This window comes from Scyliorhinus canicula, chromosome 2 (genome assembly GCF_902713615.1).
Source record: "Scyliorhinus canicula chromosome 2, sScyCan1.1, whole genome shotgun sequence".
NCBI classification, from domain to species: Eukaryota; Metazoa; Chordata; class Chondrichthyes; order Carcharhiniformes; family Scyliorhinidae; genus Scyliorhinus; species Scyliorhinus canicula.
In genome coordinates, this window is record NC_052147.1 from 214,665,718 (window position 1) to 214,687,675 (window position 21,958).

Below are 21,958 nucleotides of genomic sequence, written 5' to 3' on the forward strand. Positions count from 1 at the left end.
TGCTCCATGGCCGCAAATATTGAGACCCTGGTCAAGTCGAGCGCAGGCCTCCAGGACTGACAGTTCCAGGCGGTTGGAGAGTCCCCGGAGCTTGCTCTGGCCGCACCCCATTGCAAACAATAGCCCGGTAGCCACCCGAAGGTGGAGGAGGCAATGGGGCCCATGCCGGTGCACTCCCGCAGTGAATGTGCTGGAACACATTAGTGCCTCTAACAACCCCCCCACTCCCCTGTCCCTGGTGTAACCGATGAGCAGCGGGCAGAAGAGGGTGGCATCACACCACCTGTGACACCTAGACGACTACCAGGCCTATCCTAGCCTAGGCGCCAGGTGACAGATGGCCTGGCATTCATCCTCCTCCAGCATGTGAACCTTCTGCAGCACGATGTTGTGGAGATGCTGGTGGTTGCTGTGACCCGGATCCAGGTCACAGGGCGAGGAACACAGCAGGCCGCCTCCACACCCGCTAGACCACCTAGGGGTCCACCGAGATATGGAACATTAGGACATGGAAGATTAGAAAGGTAGATACCAGTTAAGTTGGCATGGATGAAGCAGATAGGCCAGCGATCGGGGCTTGGGCACAGTACTTATATATATCACAAGAAACATCTGTTCACCGACTTTCCAAACTGCCTCAGTCCTCTATCTGAAGGCTGTGAGGGATGGGCTGAGTGCAGAGGGTGTGCTGGGTGAGTGGGAGTGGCCACCCACTCATGCAGGGATCATCCTGGCGCATGGTGGAATATGCTACTGGGGACAGAAGTCAGACTTCATCAAATGATGTGGAGCACCAGAGCTCACCACGGAGTGGGTCATCATCATCCTCCATCCGATGGACCAGACCCGCTGATACTGCCAACCCAGGGCCCCCACCCTGTAGTGAAGTAGGTGGGAAGCACAGAAGATGGTGCAGGTGCGGCTGGGCATGGTGTGGGACGGGATGTTTGGCCTGTCGGTGACCTGACTGGCTAGTCGATGAACCTGAAAGATCAGGTTGTCCGTGCATGGCAGCCTTGGCAAACACATTATGTTGCTTCCTGTGGCTGCCCGGGCCACATGTTCTGCCTATCCTGGCCCTCCGCTGCATCCTCCTCATCGGACGATGGCCTGGCATTCATCCTCCTCCAGCATGTGAACCCTCTACAGTGCAATGTAGTGGAGGGCATAGCAGGCCACCACAATGTGGGAGACCCTCCTAGGGCTATACTGCAGGGCCCCACTAAAGCCATTCTGGAGGGCCCCACCAGAGCAGTCCATGCACCTTAACCTCCAGATAAGCGTCATCAGCCACAACCGCTGCAGATAACCCCTGTTTCTCAAGAGCCAACATCTCACCTAAGGGTGCACTTCAAAGGTGTCAAGAATAATCAAGTGTGACAGGGTGAAGGCGTCATGCACTCTGTCTGGACCTGGGCCGATGGCAACGAATGGCAGCGAATTCCACTGGCCGGGCAACCTGCTGGGCCCAATCCAGATTGAAATTGATCCATTGTGCTGCCAAGGCACATAGGGCCTCCATGGCAGCGCAGATGGGTCTGCGCACGGAGGTCTGGGAGATCTCAGACAGATCCCTACTCGGCGCCTGGAAGGACCCTGTGATGTAAAAGTTCAGGGTGACCATCACCTTGACTGCCACGGGAGCGGGTGTCCTCCTCTATACCCCCGCAGGGCCAGGTGTGCCATAATCTGGCAGATACGCCATGCGGTCTCCTTGGTTAGCAATACACAAGAATTTGGGCCTTCAGCGACACGCTCGGTCCATCCGGTCCTTCAATGACAGGCGCTGCCTCTATACACAAGGCCTGATGTGGCACCTCCTTCACACCTCCTCATGGCGTGTTGAGCGTCCAGCTCTCCATCCTCACCAGCTGGCCCCTGCTCCTCTGGCCACGCTCTAGTTCTGCAGGACCCACTCCAAGCAGCTCCTGTTCATGCAGCCGCAGTGTATCCAAGGGCCACCGGCCAGTCAGAAGCCCACCATTCCTGGCTAATTACCGAACTCCATTAGCTGCAGGAGGTAAAGGGCAGACATATTAGCATGGTGAGTACTTCCGTGCCCATGCCAGCATTGCGCTCCACGGCCCCTGTCCTGCGCCCTCCTGTGGGGTCTATTGTGGGGTTCTCGCCAGCAGGGTGGCACCACATTGTGGCAGTGCGCCACCCACCGTGCCATGCTTGGTGGCATGTATGCGGGCAGAGCTTGGCCAGGAGAGTGGGCACCTGTTGGGACAGTAGCTGCTGTATGATCTGGGTCCTATGTGCGGCGCAATGGTTATGCTTCCTTGTTTTGGAGGCAGGATGGATGGGGCCAGGAGCGCAGTGGGCAGACGGAGCCTGGCGACAGCGACGGTCCTGCGAGGTGGACTAGTTGTTCATGTCACTGGCAGGACATGTGCCCTGCAAGGGGCAGTTTGCGAGAGTGGATGCCAACGGCCATTGTGTATGCAGTGGGGCAACATCTCGGATGGGTGCACTGGTGTGTGCTAACACCTGGTGGGCCACGGGCTGTGCTGGACCACACCCATCCTGTTGATGGGTCAGCTGGGGCTGTGGGCTCTTAGGAAGATGACATGGTGCAGGGGGGACACCCATACAGCAGGTGATGCTTTGCGCATCTACAGGCCACAGTGGGCAGTCGGCAGACTATGCAGCCAAATGGCTGCCTTGCAGGCTGCAGCAATGGCAGTCCTTGCCTGGACAATCCGGTCCTGGGTGGACACCTCGACCCCACCGGCCCAATCCCTGGTCACTCCCACTGCTCTGGCCCTGGCAATTGCCCCACAGCCGGTGGCACAACTGTTGCGCTATTGGGAACATTACCTATCTCGTCTCTCATGCCGGCCAACCCGCGCATGCGCGGCAGACGTCACCTCGGCGCCGCCGGCCACGTCATTCCCGGCGCGCCGCTTTGACGCAAGCGTCAAGGCCGGGCATTCGGGATTCACGAACCGCCGCTCCGAGTCCCCTGGGGGGAGGAGAATAGGGTGTGAGGAGCGGCCTCCGTGCCGTTGTGAAACATACCGGGTTTCACTCCGGCGTCGGCACTCAGTCTCCCTTTGTGAGAATTTCGCCCGTTGTTTGATTTGAGCAGTGAATTGTTGGGACAATAGCCCAATAGCCTGGTGTACCTGATCAGATCATTGTTCACAGTGTGTTGCGTAAATGGACCAAAGGTTGCCATCTTTGGACCTGAAAAGTGCCCAGTCTACCTGAAATTACCCTGGAAAGAAAAGTATTTCAAAACTTTGAACACCAGGTTAAGCAAGCTTTTTTGTACCATAACTCAGTACTGGCAATGCAAGTGATATTTTTCAATAATAAGATACAGCTGTCAGTCCAAGAAGATATTTTGCCTGCCACATAGTTGAGCAACATCATGTATTGATTTGAGTACCAGTGCAATACTAGATACTTAGGATGTGCATCCCAGTGATGGCTGATCAGATCAGACAATATGTTCCTCTGACTGTTTGTAGTAGGCAAAGTAAAAGACTATTCAACCAGCCCACACTTATGAAATCCACATAAAGTTGGATGTGATTTCACGATTGGGCAGCATTTGTGGACAATCCTGAGTGAGCTAATAGCCACACGAATAACTAATTTAAGATAATTAGTCGAGTTTGTAATGTAGCTCATTTATGCCTGCTAGAAACTACTTACATTGATATTAGGGACCCATTCTGTACAAACAAGCAGAATATGTTCCAGCCTTTTATGAATTAACCAGAAACATGGGAAGCCTGCAGTTTCTGATCAGTTTTTCAATGGTGATGCCTCAGTCGATCAGAGTTGACTTGCGAGCCAATCAGGGCTCCTTTTTTCCGGTGGTATAAATTGTTGTGATCATTTGAAATTTGGCATTTTTATGCTCCGGTGAGTCTAAGATGGAAAGATTTGGCAACATGCCTCTCTTTTCATCAAAACTATATTGATGCAAATTCGTTTTTTTAGACCTAAAATTCCATGGGAGTTAAACTAGGTTTGTGTCATTTCCAGGACTTTCCCTACTGTTTAAGGGAAGAGCCTCTGTATGCCCTTTAAGAAGCAAATAATAGGCAGAGTCTGAGAAGGAACACACTCAGCTGAAGCTACTGCTGCCACTCCTCAGTTGCGACCTGGCATTTGTGTGGCCAACTGTAATTTGAGTGATTAGACGTCAACTGGGACACATGGGCCCCACCTGACAAACCTGTGAAGTTTGTTTTTCAGTTAACCAGATCAGCCCTTTTGTGAGGGGATGAGTAGGACCGAAGCCGGGGGGGGGGGGGGGGGGGGGGGGGGGTGATTTACACAACCCCGCTCCTGTCCTTCCATCTTCATCACCACCCTCCCCAACAACGGGACACAGGATACCACAGAAACATCCAAAATGACTCTTGTAGTCACCTGGCCCATGATACGTGGTTTCCATCTGTTGACCCAGCTAAGTCCAGCTGGATCTGGAGAAGACAGCAATTTCAGAATATCCTCTGGAATTGTTGAATGAAGAAGTTGCGGGGAAAATTGTTCTTTTTACTTTTGTGTTACAGTACAAATAAGAGGAATGAATTATAGCTTAGTATTAGGTTGGCTCTCCATACTGAGGTTAAATTTAAAACCATGTCTGTTGATTTCTCATTTTAAATGGTTGAGAGCTTTGCCTTTCTGATTATATTTCTGCATGTTCTAGTTCTTCATTTCTTTTTTGTCACACAGAAGCACTTATTTGTTCATGTAGATAGCCAATTATGCCTATCAACTAACAAACTGGACAATGGGAAATATGTTCCTGCTTTGGAGAGCTGCACTGACAGCCCTTTGCGCCTATGGAACCTAAGGAACTACACTCGTCAAGAAGTTTTCAGGAATATTTTTTACAGCCCAACTGATTATTTTCTTTAACGTAACCTAAAAGGTAGAGGTCAGTAATTTAATCATGCTTTGTAAAATTCCGTTGTGGTAGCTGTGTAGTATTTATGGTCACGGTATTGATTGGAATTGAGCCCTATGTAATTTTGCAATGATATTTTGACTTGTATATGGAGAGTGTAAATCACTTAGTGACCTGGCTGCATTATTCAAAAGGACACTGTCAATAAGCTGTGTTTGTTTTCTAAAATCGTACATTACAACAACGGCTACATTTCAGAAGTTTTTTATTGGCTGTAAAGTACTTTGGGAATCCCACGGTTGTGAAAGATGCTACACAAATGCAAACCTTTCTTTTATAATTCACCATTTCCCAACATTCATTTACTTTTAAGTTTTCACTATATTAAGGGACTGGTAATTGTTTTTTTTTTAGCAAATAATGGAAAATGTATTTTTTGACCTCAAGAATTGACAAGGAAATGCTATGCTCAAATCTCATTTTAAAGGCAGTGTTTCTGCAACTCTGCCAGTCGGTCATTATTTATGGAGAACAAAGGACATGTTTTTGTTACAAGAGGAATTTCAGCCCCGACTTATATGCTTTGCTGTGGAATGATGCTTGCAGTGAGCACTGGATATTCCCCTGTTGATCCTACAATGCTGAAGTATCACCAAAATAATATTTCTGGTCACTGGTGGAAAACATAAACAATCTAAAGGTTACCGTGCATGTATTTCACAAAAAGCACTCAATCTAATATTGGAAGTATCGGCAGTGGTCTAGTGAGTGGCACTCTCGTCGCTGCGTTAGAAGGTTCTGGGTTCAAGAACCACTCCAGGACTTGAGCACAAAAATCAAATCTGACATTCCAGTGCTGTACAGAGGGAGCACTACAAGGGTGGCTATATTTTAGATGAGAAATTAAACTGAGTACTCGGGAGCGATTCTCTGGAAACATTTCCAAGTGCTGCAGCGAGCGGGAATTGCCGCGTGTTTCCCGGCGCTCGGTCCAGCGAGGCCGGCAACACTATTCAACGTTAATTTGTCCACTTAACGAGGCCTCACGGGCTTCTTGCCCCGAATGCCGACTCGCAAGCTGATTTGCCTGGACCGTGCTCGCCAGCCCCCCGCTAACAACGTCGAGCTGCACTTAAGCTGCACTTGCTCAGCCAACCCCATGCAGCTCCCAACAATGGCGCCAAGGAGACCAGCCCAAAGGTTTGGGGATGTTGACCTGGGGAGGCTCCTGTACGCGGTGGAGGTCAGGAGGGATGTCCTGTTCCCCCGAGGGTCCGGAGGGTGAACCACAAGGTAGCCAATGTTGCCTGGGACAGTGTCGCGGCAGCAGACAGCTCAGGGAGTGTGACCAGAAGGACTGGCCTCCAGTGTCGGAAGAAACTCAATCCCCCTCTTAATGAAATGTGGCTTTCATTAACAGGGGGATTGAGTTTAAGAGCCACAAGGTTTTGCTGCAGCTTTATAAAACCCTAGTTCGACCACACTTGGAATACAGGGGCTGGTTTAGCTCACTTGGCTAAATCGCTGACTTTTAAAGCAGACCAAGGCAGGCCAGCAGCACGATTCAATTCCTGTACCAGTCTCCCCGGACAGGTGCCGGAATGTGGCGACTAGGGGCTTTTCACAGTAGCTTCATTGAAGCCTACTCGTGACAATAAGCAATTTTCATTTCATTTCATTTCATTGTGTCCAGTTCTGGTCGACTCATTATAGGTTGCTACTTTCTCTGCTGCATCCTTTTCCACCATTTCCTTCTTAGGCCATCTGTTCCCTTCAACAAAAACAAAACTGCAAATGCTGGAAATCTGAAATAAAAAACAGAAAGTACTGGAAAAATGCAGCAGCTCCGGCAACATCTGTGAAGAAAGAAACAGAATCCATGGGGCCGATTCTCGGACCCCTTTGAGACCAGCGTAAATCCCGATATGTCGAGAGAATTACAGGAGAGTCCTGAAACGGGATTTGCGTTGGGCGCAGATCAGCTTCTAATACTCCCTGCCCGCTCCAGCTGGCATGATCAGGATCTCGTCCAGCAAGGGTGAGACCTTATCACCATACATTTCCATGAATGTTAATCTTATTAGAGAGATTAAAGTTGAATCAAGTGGCCTCCCTGTATTTACCCCCCCCCCCCAACCCAAACCTGGCCGTGAATCGCTACTGGTCCCTAAATGCCAAGGTCACCGAGGGGGAGCAAGGAGGTGAGTACCCTCTCCACACTTACCACTGAGGTGCTGAGGGGGGTCTTTGAACTGCATTACATTCCTGTTACAGGTCTCTTGATTGACAGGTGACTAGTAATATAAAAGAAGATAGGAAGTTTTTTTCAATATATAAAAGGTAAGAGAGAAGCAAAAATAGACATTGTACCACTGGAAAATGTGGCTGGAGAATAATAATAGGAAACAAAGAAATGGCAGTGGAGCTGAACACTTACTTTCCATCAGTCTTCACGGTGGAAGGCAACAGTGGGATGCCAATGCTCCAGGAGAATCAGAGGGCAGAGGTGAGTGCAGTGGTCATCACTAAGGAAAAGGTCTGGGGAAACTGAAAGGTCTGAAGGTGGATAAGTCATCTGGACCGGATGGTCTACACCCCAGGGTCCTAAAAGAGATAGCTGAGGAAATTGTGGAGGCATTGGTGGTGATCTTTCAGGAATCTCTGGTGACAGGAAGGATCCCAGAGGACTGGAAAGTGGCTAATGTAACACCACTGTTTAAGAAGGGAGGGAGGCAGAAGATGGGAAATTATAGACCGGTTAGCCTGACTTTGATCATTGGTAAGATTTTAGAGTCTGTTATTAAAGATAAAATAGCGGAGTAATTGGAAGTGCATGGTAAAATAGGACTGAGTCGGCACGGCTTTGTTAAAGGGAGGTCATGTCTGACAAATCTGTTTGTGTTTGGGGGGATAACAAGGAAGTTAGTGCATCTGTGCCGTCACTGATGCCCTGTATGCCCAGGCAGAGCGTTACATCAAGTACCCTGTGGACCGCCCGGGCAGCGGGCTTCGCTGCCATCACTGGAATACCCCGGGTCCAGGGGGTTACCAATGGGATGCATGTCGCCCCACAGCCACTGGAGGATAACAGGCCGTTGTACACTAACCAAAAGGGGTACCACTCTGTGAACATTCAGCTGGTCTGTGACCATCAGATGTGCATTATGCACGCCTGCACCCGATTGTGCAGTGTACATGACTCATTCATCCTGGCACACCAGTAACCCTCGACATGTTCGAGGGTCACCCCCCCCCCTCCCCCCCCCCCCCCGGCACTGCAAGGCTGGCTGCTGGGCGACAGGTGCTACCTGTTGCGGTCGTGGATGATGATGCCTATACAGAGGCCACAGACGGACGTGTGGAGACCCGCCGCAATGATGCCCATACAGGGTGTTGTCGAGAGGTTCTTCGAGGTCCTGAAGATGCGCTTCAGGTGCCAAGACCGCGCTGGAGGGGCGCTCCAGTATGAAGCCAGGAGGGTCACCCGCATCGTGATGGTCAGCTGCGTCCTCCACAATATAGCCCAGCAGAGGGGCGATGTGCCTGAGGAGGATGATTAGGAAGGGCATGCCTCGTCAGACGAGTAGGATGATGTGGAGCAGGACAATGAGTGGGGCTTGGGGCATAGCCAGGCACAGGAGGGCTGGCGCACACGGGATTCCCTCATCAAGACACGTTTACCGACTGGGGGGGTGGCGTTGCTGGCCAGGGGCATGGACACCACCATCCCACACTCCCTCATCTTCCACACCACCAAAGCCTCTTACCTCCCGCACCACCAAACCACCTGCATGCACACCCCTCCATGGCACATACCTGCGGTGCTACAAGCTGGGGGCACTGGGTTGGCAATGAAAGCGGGTCTGGTCCATGGGATGTAGGATGATGACAAACCGCTCTGCGATGAGCACCCTGCTCCACATTGTTTGACAATGGGTTTGGATTTGGATTTGTTTATTGTCATATGTACCGAGGTACAGTGAAAAGCATTTTTCTGCAAGCAGCTCAAACAGATGATTAAGTACATGAAAAGAAAATCAAATAAAAATGAAATACGTAATAGGGCAACACAAGGTACACAAAGTAAATACATAGACACCGGCATCAGGTGAAGCATACAGGCGTGCAGTATTAATCAGGTCAGCCCGTTAGAGGGTCGTTCAAGAGTCTGGTAACAGCGGGAGAGAAGCTGTTTTTGAGCCTGTTTGTGCGTGTTCTCAGACTTTTGCATCTCCTCCCCAATGGAAGAAATGAAATGAAAATGAAATGAAATGAAATGAAAATGAAGTGAAATGAAATGAAGTTGGAAGAGTGAGTAAGCCGGGTGGGAGGGGTCTGATTATTGCTGCCCGCTTTCCCCAGGCAACGGGAGGTGTAGATGGAGTCAATGGATGGAAGGCAGGTTTGTGTGATGGATTGGGCTGTGTTCACGACTCTCTGAAGTTTCTTGCAGTCCTGGGCCAAGCAGTTGCCAGACCAGGCTGTGATGCAGCCCGATAGGATGCTTTCTATGGTGCATCTGTAAAAGTTGGTGAGAGTTAATGTGGACATGCCGAATTTCCTTAGTTTCCTGAGGAAGTATAGGCGCTGCTGTGCTTTCTTGGTGGCAGCGTCAAATTGGGTGGACCAGGACAGATTTCTGGTGATGTGCACCCCTAGGAATTTGAAGCTGTTAACCATCTCCACCTCAGCCCCGTTGATGCTAAAAGGGGTGTATACAGTACTTTGCTTCCTGAAGCCAATGACCAGCGCTTTAGTTTTGCTGGCATTGAGGGATAGATTGTTCTCGTTGCACCACTCCACTAGGTTCTCTATCTCCCTCCTGTATTCTAACTCGTTGTTTGAGATCTGGCCCACTATGGTCGGGTTGTCAGCAAACTTGTAGTTGGAGTCGGAGCCAAATTTTGCCACGCAGTCGTGTGGGTACAGGGAGTATGGTAAGGGGCTAAGTACGCAACCTTGCGGAGCCCCGGTATTGAGGACTATTGTAGAGGAGGAGTTGTGTTTATTCTTATTGATAGTGGTCTGTGGGTCAGAAAGTCGAGGATCCAGTTGCAGAGTGAGGAGCCAAGTCCTAGGTTTTGGAGCATTGATCTGAGAGTGGCTGGGATTATGGGTTGAAGGCAGAGCTGTCGCCAATAAATAGGAGTCTGATGTAGGACTCCTTGTTGTTGAGATGTTCTGGGGATAAGTGCAGGGTGAGGGAGATGTCTTCTGCTGTGGACCAGTTGCGGCGGGCTGTGAATTGCAGTGGACCAAGGCGTTCTGGTAGTATGGAGTTGATGCACTTCATGACCAACCTCTTGAAGCACTTCATTATAACTGATGTCAGGGCCACCGGACGGTAGTCATTGAGGTACATTGCCTGATTCTTCTTTGGCACCGGTATTACAGTGGTCTTCTTGAAGCAGGTGGGGACCTCAGAGCTGAGTAGGGACAGATGTGTCTGCGAACACATCTGGCAGCTGGTCTGTGCAGGCTCTGAGTGCACGACCAGGGATCGCGTCTGGACCCGTCGCATTCCGAGGGTTCACTTTCAGGAAAGCCGATCTGACTTTGGAAGCTGTGATAGTGGGTATGGGTGTGTTATGGGCTGCTGGGGCACCCGACAGTGGATCGTCAGTTTCCTGCTGAAACCGAACATAGCATGTATTCAGTTTATCGGGGAGGGATGCGCTGCTGCCGGAGATGCTGCTCGGCTTCGCTCTGCCGCCCAATATGTTGTTTAGGCCTTGCCGCAACCGCCGAGAGTCTGTAACGCTAATCTGTGACTCTAGCTTGGTCTGATATTCTCTCTTTGCATCCAGGATGGCTTTTCGGAGGATGTACCTGGATTTCTTGTATAGGTCAGGGTCGCCTGACTTGAATGCCTCAGACCTGCCCTTCAGTAGGGAGTCAATCACGCGATTGAGCCATGGTTTCCGGCTGGGGACGCAGTCGTCCACACATTTGCTGATGAAGTCTGTGACGGTGGTGGCATACTCATTTAAGTTGGTCACTGGGTTCTTAAATATGGACCAGTCCACTGTCTCCAAGCAGTCTTACAGGAGCTCTTCTGTTTCCTCAGACCAGCACTGCACGACCTTCTTAGCTGCACTTTCCCAATTGAGTTTCTGTTTGTATGCCGAGAGAAGAAGCACTGTCTTATGGTCTGATTTTCCAAGGTGCGGTCAGGGGATGGAACGGGAGGCGTCCTCGGTTTTTGAGCAGCAGTGGTCAAGAGTGTTGTCACCCCTGATGGGACAGGAGATGGTCTAGTCGAATTTTGGCAGTACGCTCTTGAGGTTTACCTTGTTGAATTCGCCAGCTGCGACGAACAAGGCTTCCGGGTGTTCTGTCTCGTAATTGTTTATAATTGTGTATAGTTTGTCCAGCGCCTTCTTCACTTCTGCCTGGGGTGGGATGTAGACTGCTGAGATAATGGTTGAAGTGAACAATGTCTGACTCATGCCCACAGTAGCACCTTCCACCTGGATGATCCCTGCATGTGAGCTGGCCAGTCCATCACACGGTGCTGTCAAATCGCTGAGGAGGGGGTGCTCGGGATGGTCGGGGGGGGGGGGGGGGAGCGCGTTCCACCCATGGGGCCTTCACCCGTCCCCCCATCCCCCACTTCCAGTGCCCAGCACTCACTGCCCCACACCCACAACCATCAGACAGAGCACAGAGGCTCTAAACTGTGCCCTGCCAACCTAACTGGTGTTAACTTTCTGGCCTTATGGGCCCTAACACTATACCTAGGTGGTTCCACAGACGGTACAACAGGAGTGGAGGTAATCTGCTGTGACCCCTGCCTGCGACGAGGGCCCTCGTTGGCACACGTCTCCTGGATGTCCTGGATGATGGGCGTGGCTGCAAGCTTGGGGTGCTGGGTGGTGTTCTGCCCGCTTCCCACCAGATTCAACAGAGGGGGGGGTAGTAGTTCCGAGGCGCTGCAGAGTTCCAGCACCTCTCCTGCAGGGGTCACCGGCACGGGTTCCAGCACCTCCTCCTTCCCCGGGGTGCCCGATGGCCCGAGCTACTCCATGGGACGGGGGTGTGAGCGGAGCCATCACCTGAGGCCCCCCCACCCCGCCATCCTGGCGCTGCCAGTCCTGGAGGCCCTCTCTGGTATCAACAAGGTTCTGCACATTCGCAGCCATGGAACACAGGGAGTGGCCCATCTCCATCTGGGACTGCACCACATCACGCTACGACTGTGCCACCACACCAAGGGTCTGTGTCACATCAGCCAGTGTGTGGACCATGTCCATCTGGGACAGGATCACCTCCCGCTGTGCCTCTGCCACACCCGCTGTGCCTCCGCCACTGGTCAATGCCGCCGATGCTCTCAGAGATGGCCTGCTGTGATTGGGCCATGCTGAGGAACGCCACTGCGATCTCCAGGTGGCTCTGGTGCATGGTTGCCTGTGAGAGGGCAGCCTTGTCTAGGCCTCAGCCCCCGCCTGCACAGAATGCCCCAGGCCTTGGACACGCTGCCCATATCCGACACCGTCACCCCCATTGCCTCCACCACAGAGGCACCAGTGCGTTTTCGGCCTGGTGGCATGCATGACCGGCACCACCCCCTGCTCCTGAACGCAGATGGAGTCCTCCACCTGCGCCAGCAGGTGTTGGACGTCAGCTGTCATCCCCTCCCTGGGTCCCTGTCTCTGCCTGCACCTGCACCATGGGTGGGACTGGATGTGCCAGGAGCCCGGGATGTCTGGGCGGCAGCTGGATCCTGGGGTCGGGCTGCCCTTCGACCGTCCGACCCCTCGACAGCTCCCACCTCTACCTGCTGTACTGGATCAGCTGTGTGGTGCTCACCCGATAGTGTCCCAAGAGCCTCTTCCCTTGTTTGCCCAACCGAGGTGAAAGTCTCTGAGATGGTGGAGGATGTTGGAGACAGCTGTGAGGCAAAGTCTGTGGTCTCCTCTGACTCAAACTCTGGATCTCGGACAGAGGGCTGGCGTTCATGCTGCTCTCCCCGTCAGTTCTCTATCGACCGGCTCTGGCACTGGCTGGGGTGGGGCGCCCTGGATGTACCGGGTCCCTCTCCAGCAGGTCCTGTAAGACACAAGACGGCATGTATGGTTAGACAGCAGGACAGGCGTGAGGGGGGTGTGCAGGGATGAGGGGGTTGAGGGAGGTATGGGGGGCGAGGGTGTGTGGGGGGGGGGTGTGAGAGGGTGAGGAGGGTGGGGGGGAGGCACGTGTCATGAGGATCCACTACTAGGCAGGGGGTCTCACTTCCTCGCCCTCCGCCGACCTCTGCCTCAGCGACCTCCCTCCCCTCTGCTCAGGCACGGTGAGGGGCTGCAAGTGTGGTGGTCCACCTCCAGTCTTCTTCTGCTCCTGGCGGTTGTGCGCGGCCATCTCCTAGGAAGGATAATCACAAAAAGCGACACTGTTAGACAGTCTGGCGCATGCAGCCCAGGAGTTGGGTATATGATGGCCTCAGTGGCCAGAGCACCCAGCCATGACGGCTGGCATGGTGCTGGCATGTGGGGCAGGATAGGGATTCGGCCTTCCACAGGGAAGGGGGGGGGTCCGTGTTACATGTGTGTGGGAGGGTAAGGGGGTTGGTGCCATGGGCACAGTGCTGCCTACTCACCCTGGCCGCCCTGAGGAGGTTGTGCCATTTCTTCCTGCACTGGATGGAAATCCGGGCAGCTTCGGCAACGGCGTTGACTGCGCCTGCCACCTGCACCCAGGCACGGCGAACGACGACGCCTTGCGACCTCCCTCCCGGCCGGGGTACAGGACCATCCAACCTCTCCTCCACGTCGTCCAGGGGGGTCTCCAGCTCTGCGTACCGGAACTGCGGCGCTGCTCTCCTTCCAGCCATGTTGGCTGCGACGGTGTGTGTGTGGGGGGATGAATCGCTTACATGTGACTGCAGTTGTGTGGCAATCACAGAACCAGTGAATCCGGCATCGTTTTGCTCGCAAACGGTGGCGTTTCACGTGCCAACCGTGCTAGCCCCTTTTGAGTTGGTGATGCGCTGCACCTGTGGCGCCGTTTTTGCTGTATTAAAAGTCCACACTTTTCACCATGGCGTCAACATTTAGTCTCAGAAACGGAGAATCCAGCCCCAGAATTTTACATTACTTAGGCGGGTGAGCATGCCACCAAAAGCGAGTTAAATCACGTGAAAAGACATTGGGTGAGATTTTCCTGCCCTTCCCGCTGGCAGGATCACACAAGATGCCGTAGACATCGGCAGGACTGGAAGATCCCACCACCAGCCAATGGCAAGGTGCTTCGGTCGCTGGAAAGCATGGGAACATGGGAGGAGCAGGATAATCCCGCCTGCTATTTGCTCATCCCAACGTCGTCACGTACGCACGCAATATTTCTGTCGGCAGATGAGCATGAGAATCACAAACACGCCCACCAGCGGGCAATTTAGCTGGTTAAGGGACCAACTGAGTGCAATTTTGCGTGGGCCATCCGATATCATGGTTGGTAGGTGGGCTAATTAGCCAGTCGGCCTTTGCGTATTAGCTGCAGCCTTGATCCAGGACGGGATGAACTGTTTGGGCTGAAATGAAACTAAAGAAGGTGCCTGGGGACTAAGGTTTGTGTCTGAATGTGCAACTGTCTGGACACTCCACATAGAATTTTCATCACAGTTTTATTACTTACAAGTCAACAGCTGCCTGAGACTGTGCCATAGCGGCTGTTCCCCTGAGGGACCCAAAACAAAATGCCAGCCTGCCTTCCCACTTTTCTCCACGCCCTCCCTCTTTAGGCTCTCACCTGCAGCATTGAGCCTTTCCCAGTGCATCTTTCACGCACGCTGTTTGTTAATTGGGCAGTTAACATGAAATTATGTTCTGGGGCTGATCACAACTGGAAGTGTGTTTCACACGTGCTTCCCAGCGTGCTGAGTGTGCACACTGACGGGCGAAAAAATCAGGCCCAAAGGATACAAGCCCAACCTTTCTTTATAAGCCCTTCATACCAGGAATGAGTGAAGTGTGCCCTCTCTGAACTACTTGTAACGTAATTAAATCCATTTTCAAATAAGGAGACCAAAACTGAACACAGTACCCCAGATGTGGGGCTGGATTCTTCCGCCCCGCCCGCCACAAGATCGGCACGGGCAAGACACGGACAATGGAAAAGTCCATTGACCTCGGGTGTGATTCTCCTTTTGCCGGGTGGGCATGGCACAGAATTCCGCCCGTGGTCTCACCAAAATACTGTACATCTGCAGTAATATTTCCCTACTTTTATATTCCATTCCCCTTAAGAACCAATATTCCATTTACCTTCAAATCACTGACTAACATTTTGTGATTCATGTACCAGGACACTCAGATCTTTCTGTATCACCAAGTTCTGCAGTCTCTCCACACACTCTCCAAAGTATCCTGCTTTTCTATTCTTCCAGTCAAAGTGGACAAGTTCACATTTTCCCATGTTATATCCATCTGGCAAAATGAGCCTATCTATATCCCTTTACAGCCACTTTACTGACTTTTGACAACTTATTTTCCTGCCTATTCCATAATTAATATTGAAGAATATATTCTACTTTATATCATAAACAGTAATCCTGAGTAACCTTCACTCATTGAAGCTTAGAATTCACAAATGAAAAGCTCCTGTGTACAATGTATGAGCTGTATTCGATGTAAAATGTGCTTTGAAAAAGACATTTGATGTTACCTTTTTGTTGCAATGACATTCTAACTTTTGTATATTTTCTTCCTTTCTTTGCTCACTCAAAAATATGATCTGTACAACTTCATTAAAAGCCAATATTATATTCTGATGCTTGAATGTACACTGACATACACTGACATTGTTATAATCAACTTAATGGGTTGTAGAGCAATGTCATGGCAACCCACAAGGAACCATGACATTTTTTTCACGAGGGTATATTGCAGTTCTACGTGGTCCCAGTACTGAACAAGAGGGATTTTCAAGCTAATACGTGGCGGTTGCCAAATCCAGAAGGAGGCATGGAATTGTAGAATGGCAGCTAGAGTCCCTGAGGCTAGCTTGAAGCAGCAGAGCAGAAGCATGTACAGTTTGTCTGAAAGAGAGTGAATGAAGCAGGGCCAACTTGGATACCTTCAAAATGAACAAAGTAGGAGCTAAAATGTCCAAGATGTCGGATTGATGGTGGAGTGAATGGGGTACTTAATATGACAGTTGAAAATAAATTTTATTTCCAAAATCTGAACATTCCTTACTATCGAGCGGTTACCATTGACCAATTGGCAACATTAGAAACTCACTTGAATACTAGTGACCCAATATTTTAACTGTTTTTAGTAACACACAAGGAGCAGAAAGAAAGGTAAATCTTTTTTTTAAATTTAGAGTACCCAATTATTTTTTCCAATTAAGGGGAAATTTAGTGTGGCCAATCCACCTTTCCTGCACATCTTTTGGGTTGTGGGGGTGAAACCCACACAGACACAGGGAGAATGTGCAAACTCCACACGGACAGTGGATTCGAACCCGGGTCCTCAGTGCCGTAGGCAGCAATGCTAACCACTGTCCCACCGTGCTGCCCAAGGTAAATCTGTATCAATAAAGGAATGGCACTCTTTCTAGATAGTGATTGTAGAATTATTTTTTTTTCTCAATTGCCTGGGAGTACAGTTATGTCACTGTATATAGTATGAGTTATTGCAGCAGTGTGAGAAACTATCACGTGAGATATCCTTAATTATTTAAGTTGAATACAATCAATTATTGTTCATGTAAGGAGGGAGATTAAAAGAGAATATGAACATCATCTCTTATATGTCTGCAAATTGGCTGCCACATTGCCCTATTTCATTAATTGTTCTTCAAATATACTTAATTGGCTGGTTAATGCTTTGAGATGCTCTAAGGTTATGAAAGGCACTGTATAAATGTGAAGGCTATGTTGCACATGGTACTAATTTTGTTTGTGCTCATCCTAATCCACCTTGGGGCTAACTTTACAATGCATATTTTTGGTGCAGAACCTAGTTTTCCAGGAGGATAGAGGAATAAGTTGCAGGTCTGATCCCCATAATTTTCCAGCTGTATAATTACTGGGTAGGAATATATGGAATTGTGTCTGTAACTACCCAACATGGTGAATCTCTGCATCAGAAGTGCACTTTAGCTTTTGTGTGCCATAAGATTTGTGCAAAATATCCTTCCTGTTTCTTTTGCTGTATAAAACAGTTAATTTGAAGCAATGGAATTTTTAATTGCCTTTGCTCAAACATTTTCAACGATACAAAATGTCGGGTTTGTTCCATAGTATATTAACGGAAATGCTTCTTATCAACAGTAGCATGTTGCCAAAGGAACTAGCCATTTTTCTTCCAAATGAGGTGATACATAAAGCTTGACCGTCTTATCCTTTCAAAACTCAGCACTCAAAGAGAAAATGAAAAAATGTGTTGTGTCTCACAAAAAATACTTAAGCTGTTTTGGAGACTTGAAATATGAAGGCTAATCTGAACACTTTCTCATGGTTTTCTATAAATAACAGAAACTGTGGTGATGTGACAATCAGCCACGTATTGAAAATTTAACCAATAAATCAAGGCGTTTTGGAATTATTAATTAATAAACATAAGACTTTATTTTATATTTTTGGCATCAATTCAAAGTGACTGTTTTCATGGTTTAAACTTAAGGTGCACTGCCAATATATTGCATTACAATGTAACTCACTTGAACTCCAGTAATTGCTATAATTTTTAGAAACACAGTATTCAAATTAACGTGCTTTTTTAAAAATATGGCATGGAAAGGTGTCCAAGTGTAGTGTCCGGTAGGAATTAAGTGAGATTCCCGGTGGTTGGGCACGATCCAGGTCGCAATCACCCAAACTTAAGGTGCGATTCTCCGGCCTCTTTGCGCTCTTGTTTAAGCAAAATTAATCTGGTGAATAGTGGGAGAGGCCGAAAACTAGAACCGCGCCAGGCGTCAAACAGTTTGTGATACAACCGGCCCACTCCCCTAGGGATCTCAGCATAGCATGGCGAGAAACCAATCATCACCACTTAAGCCCTATTTCCATACAATTAACGGGAGCAACTCCATATCCAACTGCCTCCTGTCATCCATCAGCCTCCCCAGCAAGTGGTCACGCTAGCGTGATGGAGGACCCTCAGCTGAGGGGAGGGGATCCTCGGCTGGGGGTGGAGGACTTTCCACAGGGGTAGGCTGCCATGGGAGCGTGGAGGTGGGCTGCTGGGGGGGCAACTGAGGGACCACCGCACAGGGCACCACTATGCCAACACCTGGATCACGTGTATCCGTTCCGGGGGCAACACTTGTCCCTGCCCGTCTGCCCCATTGACCACCCATATCATCCACTGACTGCCAAAGCCTCTGGCTGTGCGGCTGAAGGCTATTGCTAATCTGGAATTGGCAATCATGGTTAAGTGAGCACTTCATAAAACCCTAGTGGATTTCTGTGGATAGGTGGCCATGTAGCATGTGGGAGTCATTGCCTAGCATCCCAATCAAACTGTGATGCAAGAACACTGTGCCTAAACACTGAGGAAGGCAACACCACAAATGCAGCAGCCAACAAACACCCACGGGATGTATTACATCACTCCAGGGTGCTGGGACTGTGTTGGCACTGTCAGCGGGTCACTGTCGAGGGTAGGGGACGATGATAACCTACTGAGAGCTCAGCGCCAGTGCTCCTCAATCTTTGTCATAGTCTGACCCATGTCTGCCTGCTGAGTGCTCACACACCAATCACCTGCACGCGGTGTGCCCAGGAATGGGGGGGGGGGGGGGGGGGGGGGGTCCGCAAGTGACAGGTATCATACTGGTTGTGCACAAGGGTATTTATTGCGTCGCATTTTACAATTCCCCACTCTCCTGATGGTGCCGCTCACTCTATTCCCTACGTCCCCCCCCCCCCCTACCTACCCCACCCACCCTCTTCCACTCCCCCAATGTCCTCAGTGATCCTTGATGTGCTTTGCCTTCCTAGCTCTCCGGCTATTTCGAGGTGTGTCTGAGGATGTACAGCAGAGGTGGCGACAGCCAGCTGCTTATCTTGTCCCATGGCCTTCGATGCCCTTGGCGGGCATCCTTTGGGGGCTCTGGGGCTGGAGGCCTCCGGCACACTTGTCAGTGGCACATGCACAGCCGTGCCGTCCCGTTCCGGTGGCTGACAGTGAGATGTGCCCCATGACAGGGATGGAACACGGGGGAGCTGGTTGCCACCGTTGGCCCTCCATGCGGCAGGTTTGGGTTGCCACCCAGTGCCCCCTCATCCCACTCGGTGCCCATAGGGCCCTTGGGTTCACCTTGGGATGGTGAGGCAGCTGGTTCGAGCCCCGGCTTCCCCTGCATCATCTGACTCTGCCAGCCCTGGTGGTTCCCCATGGTCTGCAGCATTGTGTCGACACCCTTGGTGATACTCCTCAGTGACTGGGACATGCTTTGGCAATGCCCACCTGCAACTGGGACAAACTCCGCAACACCTCGGCTATTCCCACCTAAGAGCGGAGCTGTCCTGCAGAACTTCATCAAGGTCATCCTGGTACTGAGTAACAACCCCAGCGAGGCGAACTTTCTGCTGAGACCCTCAGCCATGGCCGTCACTGACTGTGCGACGCCTTGGACACCTTCACTAATGGTGCCGATATCGTTGACCAGGCTCTCCTCTGTGGTTTCCATCCTAGCAGTGTTGGCATCAGTGCTACGCATTGCCGGCGACATGTTCTGCCCCCGTAACTTCTGGGACTCCTCCAATCGACCATGGATCTGCTGGAGTGTTGCTGACATCTCCCTCTGAATATCCTGAATGCATCCTAACGTGTCAATCGCCTCCGGGATAGCCTGATCCACAGGCCCAGCATCAGGCTGGGACCCAGCTGTGTCCTGGGATCCAGCAGCCCTCCAACTGCTGCCTTGCCTGGGGGTTCCTGCCTCCACCTGATATGCATCAGCAGCAGTGTGATGCTCACCAGATGGTGCCCCATAAGCCTGACCACTAACATGTCCCACCGAGGTGCTTGTACCTGCGCTGGTGGAGGGTGGGTATGACAGCTGTGATTCTTCGATCGTGTCTTTCTCTGAGCTCCCCTCTGATGTGGTCTCCTGGGAAGCTGGAGAGGGGGCCACCTGGAATGGGCCGGCGCCATTGGCTGCAGGATCTGTGGGAGAACGGACACGTGGTTAGTGGGAAGGATGGGAGAGTCAGTAAGGCAATAACAAATTACATTTGACAGGCCCTCCAGGCGGAGCCCGGTGGTTCCTCACCTCTGCGGTGTCCGCCAACATCCATGTCGGTGACCGCACTGTCCGGCACCCCACCGCCAGTCTGGGCCCTCTCCTGGCAGACAGTTTTTCCTGAGGAGACAGAGAGAAGGCATTGTTAACCATACGCGTGATTCACAGTGGTTGGGGGTGGGGGGGGGGGGGGGGGGGGGGAGTTGTGTAAAGGAAGGGTTGCGTGTATTTGAAGGGAGGGGTTGGAGGGAGGGTTAGGCGTCGCATGGAGAATTGGGGGTCTGAATGTTCGACTGGGGTCAGAAAGGTATTTGGGGTGGGTGGGGGGAGGTGACGGAGGTGTGTTGCTGTCTATTCACTCGTGCTTTCCGGTGTAGGTCGTTGACCTTTTTCTGGCACTGTAGGCCAGTCCTCCTGGGCACATTGCCTAAGCTCACAGCAGCCGCCACCTTATTCCAGGCAGCACTGGCTGTTCTGTGGCTGACCTTCCGGGACCCTCGGGGGAACTGGACATCCCTCCTGGGCTCCACTGGGTCTAGGAGCTCCCCAGCTCTGCATCCCCGAATCTTGGGACCGGTGTCCTGGGCGCCATTGTTGCGAACTGGCTGGGATTGGTTGAGCATGTGCTGCTAAAGTGCTGCTCGACCTCGTTAGCAGGGTCAGACGAACATAATAGTTACTTTTCATCAGTCTTCACGGTGGAAGACACCAGTGGGATGCCAGAGCTCCAGGAGAACCAGGGGACAGAGGTGAGTGCAATCACCATTACTAAGGAGAAGGTTCTGGTGAAACTGAAAGGTCTGAAGGTGGATAAATCACCTGAACCAGATGGTCTCGCCAATATACAACGGCAACGAATGAACGGACATTGCGCGACAATCACCAGGCAGGAATGTTCCCTTCCAGTCGAGGAACACTTCAGCAGTCAAAGGCATTCAGCCTCTGATCTCCGGGTAAGCGTTCTCCAAGGCGGCCTTCAGGGCGCGCGATAACGCAGAATCGCCGAGCAGAAACTTATAGCCAAGTTCCACACACATGAGTGCGGCCTCAACTGGGACCTGGGATTCATGTCGCCTTACATTCACCCCCACCATCTGGCCCTGGGCTTGCAAAATCTTACCAACTGTCCTGGCTTGAGACAATTCACACCTCTTTAACCTGGGGTTACCCCATCTCTGAATCTGTAAAGACTTACCTGCAAATGCTCGCATTCTAAGCATTGTCTTGCTTCTTTGAATTCGTCTATATATATGTTTCTGGAACATACGTCTTCATTCACCTGAGGAAGAAGCAGTGCTCCGAAAGCTAGTGTTTGAATCAGGCCTGTTGGAATTTAACCTTGTGTTGTAAGACTTCTTACTAAAAATATGACCTCTCGTTCCAGATTGCCCCACAATCTGTATCTACTTTGTTGATCCCTTTATCATTTTATATACCTCAATCAGATCTCCTATCATTCTTCTAAGCTCGAGAGAGCATAGGCCTAAACTGTTGAATCTCTCTTTGTAAGACAAACCCCTCATCTCTGGAATCAATCTGGTGAAGCTTCTCTGTACTGCCTCCAATGCAACGTCATCCCTCCTCAAGTAAGGGGACCAAAACTGTACACAGTATTTCAGATGGGGTATCACCAATCCCTTGCACAGTTTCAGCAACAATTCCCCACTTTTATACTCAATTCCATCAGCAATAAATGCAAGAATTCCATTTGTCTTCCTTATTATCTGCTGTACCTGCATACTAGTTTTCTACGATTAATTCACGAGGACACCCAGATCCCTCTGTACCGCAGCATTGAGGTTTCTTTCCATTTCGATAAAAAGTTGCCGTTCTATTTTTCCGACCAAATCAATAACCTCACACTTATCCATGTTAAACTCCAACTGCCAA

The 21,958-nt window shown here is 50.8% G+C and overlaps 1 protein-coding gene across 5 annotated transcripts in view; it reads left to right on the forward strand.

Moving 5' to 3' along the window:
• galnt13 (UDP-N-acetyl-alpha-D-galactosamine:polypeptide N-acetylgalactosaminyltransferase 13) overlaps positions 1–21,958 on the forward strand; it is a 704,750-nt gene that overhangs the window by 660,486 nt on the left and 22,306 nt on the right. For 3 of the 5 annotated variants that reach the window (XM_038789560.1, XM_038789557.1, XM_038789558.1), the window contains one exon: positions 4,702–4,906. The exons of the other annotated variants lie outside the window; for them this stretch is intronic. In XM_038789560.1, the coding sequence (XP_038645488.1) occupies positions 4,702–4,887 (186 nt within the window). In that variant the 3' untranslated portion in view covers positions 4,888–4,906. The remainder of the gene's footprint in view (positions 1–4,701; positions 4,907–21,958) is intronic. 5 annotated transcript variants of the gene reach the window in all.